This window comes from Panicum hallii, chromosome 5 (assembly GCF_002211085.1).
Source record: "Panicum hallii strain FIL2 chromosome 5, PHallii_v3.1, whole genome shotgun sequence".
Lineage (NCBI taxonomy): Eukaryota > Viridiplantae > Streptophyta > Magnoliopsida > Poales > Poaceae > Panicum > Panicum hallii.
In genome coordinates, this window is record NC_038046.1 from 47,628,577 (window position 1) to 47,634,930 (window position 6,354).

Consider the following 6,354-nt stretch of genomic DNA (forward strand, 5'->3'; position numbering starts at 1 on the left):
TATGTTGAATTAAGTGCATAGAACTATATGTCATGTGACCAAGTGATGTAAACTATACAATAATATAATTTTGCATGCTCAAAATATTATATGTTTGTATTTTTTGTGCCTTTAGTTAATTTATTACACATAAAAAACATCTAAAACACCTACAATGCAAGATATAAAAGAAATCAGAATTTGGCTCTTTAGTACCGGGCCGAGGCATCGCCCGGTACTAAACTGCTACCACCAAAATTGTCCGCCAGTGGAGGCAGTTTAGTACTGGGTCGTGGCTGTGTCCGGTACTAAACGGCGATAGCACCAGTTTAGTACCAGGCACAGCCACGGCCCGGTATTAAACAGGCGGCCCTTTATAGCGCACAGCACTTGGCGTCGATCTCAATCGATGCCAAGTCCCCTCTCGTCTCCGTCGCCAGCCGCAGCTCCGCCTCGGTCCACCTCCCGACCCACCGCACCTCCACGTCATCCCTATGCTGCCGCAGGGCCTCCATGCTGCGTGCTGCCATCCCCGCATCGTCTACCAGCCTGGTGCCACGCGTGCGCCGCGCCTTATCCTGGCCGGCCTCCGATCCGTGCACGCTACTCCGTCTCGTCCTTGTCTCACCCGACCGCCGCCACGGCCCAACCTCCCCGCAGTGCGGCGCTCTGCCCCGGGCCCAGCCTCCGCGCCGCCTTGCCCCGACCCCTCACCGCCGCGCCACACCCTAGCTCTCACCGCCGGCCCTCACGCGCGACGAGCCACGCCGTCGACCTCCAAGCGTGCCCGCAGCCACCATGCTCTTAGCCGCCAGCCTCCAGGTGCACCCGCCACCGCCATGCCCTCGGCCGCCGGTTTGCAACGGCCACCTCGCCACGCCCTGGGCCGCCTGCCACCCCTACGCATGCCATCGCATCCCCGCTCCCCCCGGATGTAAGCCCCACGCTGACGTCAGCACTACAATGTGCTGATGTGGCCTTTTTTTAGTTTTTTAAATATTTGTAAGTGTGGTAGAAAATTATAGAAATTTGTTGAAAATGGTAGAAAATTGTAGAATAGTGTAGAATAGTGTAAAAAATGTAATTATTGTATAATATTATAGAATCTTTTAGAATATTGTAGAAGAAGGTGAAAAATTGTAGGGAATAGTAGAAAATTGTAGAAAATTATAGTAATTTTTATAATATTGTAGAAAATTATATAATATTGTAGAAGAAGGTGAAAATTGTAGGGAATAGAAGAAAATTATATGTGATGTAAATTTGTTGTGCTACAACTTCATGTATTTATTGTAGAAAATTATTGAATATTGTAGAATATCATAGACATTGCATATTTTGTTTGCACAGGAGTCGAAATGAGTCCTAGTATTGATGACTAGGAGTTCCTTCACAATATAATTTTTGAAGGTACGAATCACCCATTGTCCCTCGAAGATGATGCACCCAAGGATGACGATAGCCAATATCTCAACGATACTGTTGATGGTATATTAAATTCATGCATATATAAACTAACATGATATGTATGTATGTATGTATGTATGTATGTATGTATGTATGTATGTATGTATGTATGTATGTATGTATGTATGTATGTATGTATGTATGAATTCTCTATGTTTGAAATGCGTGTATTAATAGATATTTTTCCAGGCATCTGGATCGAGGAAGCCAAAACGGAAATGTGGCTCGAACAAAATGGGCTGAGTTTGTGGCGGAAACGAAACTCATAAAAGCTCAACTTCGCGTGGAGGTTCCAATCCTGATTCACCTAGGGGTAAGAAGAAAACCATTTGTAATGGGGGAATTGTGGCAGAACCGCCTGAATTATTTCGCCTCAAGTGCGCTAGACATCACTCACTACAAGAAATCTTGGCTTTTATGACAAACTGAATTTTTCATGTAAAGTACGCAATTGGTCATAAAAAGTAAGTTATGACCAAAATCCCCGCGTCACAGTCGTCACAAAACGACCGTCACATAAAGTACCTCGTGACGGTTTTATGGTCCACGGTCACAAAATGTTTGTATTTTTTGTGACGGAAGATTTCTAGCATCACATATTGTTACCTTTTATGACCACTACTTCTGTCATATATTAGCTAGTCAACGCATCACATTATGTACGAGTCGTCACAAATGGTAAGACGAAGAACAAGTTTTGATGGTTTTTTGTGACATCGCAGTGTCGTCATGTATAGTTTTTGTAGATTATGTGACAGTTATATTTTGTCATGTTTTGTACTGGTTCATATGGTATTTACACACATTTGCAGACGAGTCTGTGGCATCACAAATTGGCATTCCATTCATGACAGCATCGCCCCACTGGTCTTTCATCACATCATACAAAAGCATAATTAATACACATATATCAGCCATCATCCACAGGATTGACACCACAATTCACAAATCATTCAGAATTCACAGGTCGACACAATTCACTGAAGCCATCATGGATACACATGTTCGAACCACAAACTTGCAGCATACTTGTTCAACCACATAGTTCCAGGTTCTAGGTTGCAGCACATTGTTCCAGGTTCCAGCAAACAAACAAATATATGGCACAATCTAACATACAACCAGATGGCATATAGTTCTCACAAAGTTCCAAGCACAGACTAAGTTGAAGCAATGTAGCAAAAGCTTAGACAAAGGCCTCATCCTCAGAAACTGCAGTCATACCTCAATCTTTCTGAAGTTTCAGGACAGCTCGCAGCAGCGCATTAGTCTCCTCAAACCTTCTAATCATCCCCCTCACTTCCTCTTGGGTCTGCCACAGCAAATTTTGGTTTTCTTCAAGTGCGGCCTGCTGAGCTTCAAGCTGTGTCTGCAACTCTTCCCGCTTCCTAGCAGCTTCCTCTCTTTCAGCTTGGAGGCTTGCCTCAAACTCAGCTCGGATGCGTGCTTGTGCTGCTGTCGATGAGGACTGAGCATTCTTTGATGGTCAAGGGGCACCCATGTTAGGAAGAAATGTGGATGAGCGGCTGATCTCGCTAAGAGTTTCATCAACAATCTTGGTGGGAGATTTTTTTGCTTCTCCTTCTTCTGGCTCTCTATCCTTCTCTGCCACCATCCGTTCCTACATAAAGAGAATGCAGTTAATAACAAGGCCAGGCACGTAGTTGAGTACAATAGATGTATCAAATCATTTTGGAACTTACATATATTTCATTGGCAAGAGGAGTGCGACCATTTTTGGAACTATTCATACATTCCCCAAAGAACTCTACAGCATCTGGATCGCTGTTGTTGTACTTAGGCCTCTACAGCATGTAAAAGCCTTGGATGACTTTGAAGCATACATCTCAGTTTGCATTGCATAGTAACAAAAGGATCCAGCCGAACACTAGGCAATTAGTGTGCATACAGAACAAAATAATCACATAAAGTACAAGAAGCAAAATGTTTAGTATCAGAAAGAGCCTTGCCCTTTTCATCCATATTTCTCAGTTTCCTTGTGCAAATAAATTCCAAAAGGAAAAACACTAGAAATAGCTATTCAGTAGAGGAAAAACACTACAAATAGCCATGAACTACATTTTCCTTTGCAACATAACAGGAGCTTAAAGATGTTGAACATACAACCCAAAAGCACCCCAAAAGTGCCCCGAAGTGAAAGCAATAGTATTACCAGGCTGTATCGATAGGCTATGTAGGACCTAGAACCAGTTTTTTGGTGAAGCTGCACCTTGGATCGGTTTACTTTATTCTTCGCAGATTTCTCCTACACCACAAATGCAATACAAAGTTCTAATTCACAGGCACAGTTTGATTGCATGTTAACAAAAGCAGTGATGCAGGCCATGGACCTGATTCTTTGGGTCACACCAGTACTTTACGAGCTGGATCCACTCCTCTTTCTTCATTTTAGGTGGAGGTTCTTTGGCCAACAGCTGTTCCAGTGTCAGGGACTCGTCGAAGTACTTCCTTTTTAGGTGATACCTGTGCTGCTTTACTCCCTTCTTAATGATATCAGTGCATGCAGATTTGCTTGGTCCATCATTCTTAACATCCACATCCAACCTATTCTGCAGTCACACAAATGATTTATTTGACAAAATTTCTTACATGGGAGTAGAGCTAGTAATGAAAGAAAGTAGTTGAAGTGAATTAGGTGTCTCACCGCCACTTTATCAAGCACTTTTTGTACTTCTACTGGCCCCCCATCTTTTTCATAAAGCTTCCAAGATGTGTAGATAGGCAGCTTGTCTCTAAGAGCTACACCAGTTTCTGATGCCAGCTTCGCTGCTTGAAGTGGGACATCAGGTCTTTTCTTCCCTTCAGCCACTTGGATAGGCAGCTTGTTTCCTCTCTTTATCATCTTCTCTATGCCAAGTCCTATGCTTAGTGTTTCCAATAGGCGTAGATATGGGTGGACTGGTGCTGGGTAATCTAGAAGCACTGGAAATGGGATTAGTTTTAGGGTTGGCTTTTGAAGCAGTCTCAGCAGGCAAAGGCAATCTTTCCTAGTGGTGGACGGCCTCCAGGCGATGCCATGGCTGCCTGTTGCCTAGTCAATCTGGTAGGCGTGCACGGTGGCAGCTGGTTTACATCCCTAGGTGGTGGACGGCCTCCAGGCGATGCCATGGCTGCCTGTTGCCTAGTCAATCTGGTAGGCGTGCACGGTGGCAGCTGGTTTGCATCCCTAGGTGGTGGACGGCCTCCAGGCAAAGCCATGGCTGCCTGTTGCCGTGTCAATCTGGTAGGCGTGCACGGTGGCAGCTGGTTTGCATCCCTAGGTGGTGGACGGCCTCCAGTAGGCCTGGCTGCCTGTTTCCTAGTAAATTTGGTAGGCGAGCACGGTGGCAGCTGCTTTGCAGCCGCCATTTGTGTCATCTTTTGCTTCTTAGGGCGAGTTCGTGGAACCATGGCTCGTACCTGCCAAGAGAAACATGCATCTTATCAATTAAGGATAATGAGTGAAGTACATTAAATGACTACAATGAAGTACATGATTGAAAAAGACTAACAACATACTTGTTAATTGGCCTAGTAATGCATCTCACCTCAGTAGTATCCTCATTATTTAGGTCATCATCGTAGTCATCATCACTGTCACATTGGTTATCAATGTCAGAGGATGGGTCATATTCATTGTCAGACTCTATTGTCTTCCCCATGCACTTTTCCTTTTTGGAAAAAACATCTCTAACATCCTCAGCTAGTATTGGAATACCTAGAGACGCAAAAAGTTCCTGGACCTCCCTTACCCTTTCATCCCTTTCCAGCTCGTACTGGGTTTTTTTCATTTCTTACTTAGTTTCATGAAACGCACAGAGAGCAGAAACTGGATTCAATTTCTATAAAAGAGATGCAAAAGAACTAACAAATGTTAGGAACAAGAAAAAATAACAATTAATAGAATGTAAGACAAAACCAGGTCCTTGGCAGAACCTGCCTTCATGATTCATTAACTCATTTACAGGCAACAGCTTCAATATTCAGACTGTAACTTTTCTGAACATTTCTAGACGTGCAAATACCAAGCAATGGAGGAGAAGGGGGAAGCAGAGTACCTTTGGAGGAGGAAGCATACTATAGCCGGCGTTGAGGAGTGCACGTGGATGCCTTCGGGGCGCCTCTGTCGGAGCAAAGTTCAGGATGTCGACGGGGCTCTCCGGCCTCTGGCGTTGACGTGGACGTCGTCCGCGCTGGTCGCCGCTAAGTGGCGGGGAGGTAGGAGGAGGCCATGCTCGTTGACGTTGCGGGGTTGAGTGACAGCGGGGGTGGTGGGTCGGCGCGGCAGCGGGGCTGGTGGGTCGGCGTGGCAGCAGAGGTGGTGGGTCGGCACGGCAGCGGGCCGGGGCTTGAGGGACAGCGGGGGTGGTGTGTCGGCGAGGAGAGGGGACCAAGGATTGGGGATTTTTCCCCTATCCCTAGCCGGGCAAGAGGATAAGGCGAGGGGGGATTTGGATGGCTTGAGCGGGAGGTGGGGTGGGTCCCGTGTGTCGGCGAGCGGGATAGCGCGGGAGAGAGCCAGGTGCGGCAGCGAAAATTTCGCCCTGGCGGGTGGGCCCGGATTGTCAGTGACCCTTTGAGTTCTATTAGGATTTCAAACCGATTTTTAGGCCTAGTAAACGATTGAAAATGAAATGAATGTATAAAACAAAAATGTTCAACTCGTCCAGATCTACATTTTTGGTTTCGGCTATTTTTTCATTTGAACTTTTTTTGACAGTTTCAAATTTGAATTTCAAATTTGACGGTCTATGGACTAAAAATTGGTGTACTAAATACTTTCAAAATAAAAAGTGATGAACACAAAGATTGCACATCTCATCAAAATGAACACTTTTTGTTTTGGTAGTTAGTTCATTCGACAAAGTGGCAGTAAGTTTGTTCATAAAAATTACATGTCTCACTAAT

The 6,354-nt window shown here is 45.0% G+C and overlaps 1 protein-coding gene across 1 annotated transcript; it reads right to left on the reverse strand.

The window, feature by feature from the left end:
• Positions 1-2,742: 2,742 nt before the first annotated feature.
• On the reverse strand, positions 2,743-3,854 carry LOC112892685. The gene is made up of 5 exons (XM_025959813.1): positions 3,798-3,854; positions 3,620-3,712; positions 3,150-3,251; positions 2,999-3,067; positions 2,743-2,802 (listed from the first exon to the last, which is right to left on the reverse strand). Exons 1-5 carry the CDS (start codon positions 3,852-3,854, stop codon positions 2,743-2,745), a joined length of 381 nt encoding a protein of 126 aa, XP_025815598.1.
• Between the last annotated feature and the right edge of the window lie 2,500 nt (positions 3,855-6,354).

Coding starts and splice junctions, on each gene's coding strand:
- LOC112892685 (XM_025959813.1), bottom strand. CDS start 3,854: ATGAAGAAAGAGGAGTGGATCCAGCTCGTAAAGTACTGGTGTGACCCA. Junction 3,252..3,619: donor TAGCCTATCGATACAGCCTG/GTAATACTATTG, acceptor TACATGCTGTAG/AGGCCTAAGTACAACAACAG. Junction 3,068..3,149: donor CTCTTGCCAATGAAATATAT/GTAAGTTCCAAA, acceptor CTCTTTATGTAG/GAACGGATGGTGGCAGAGAA.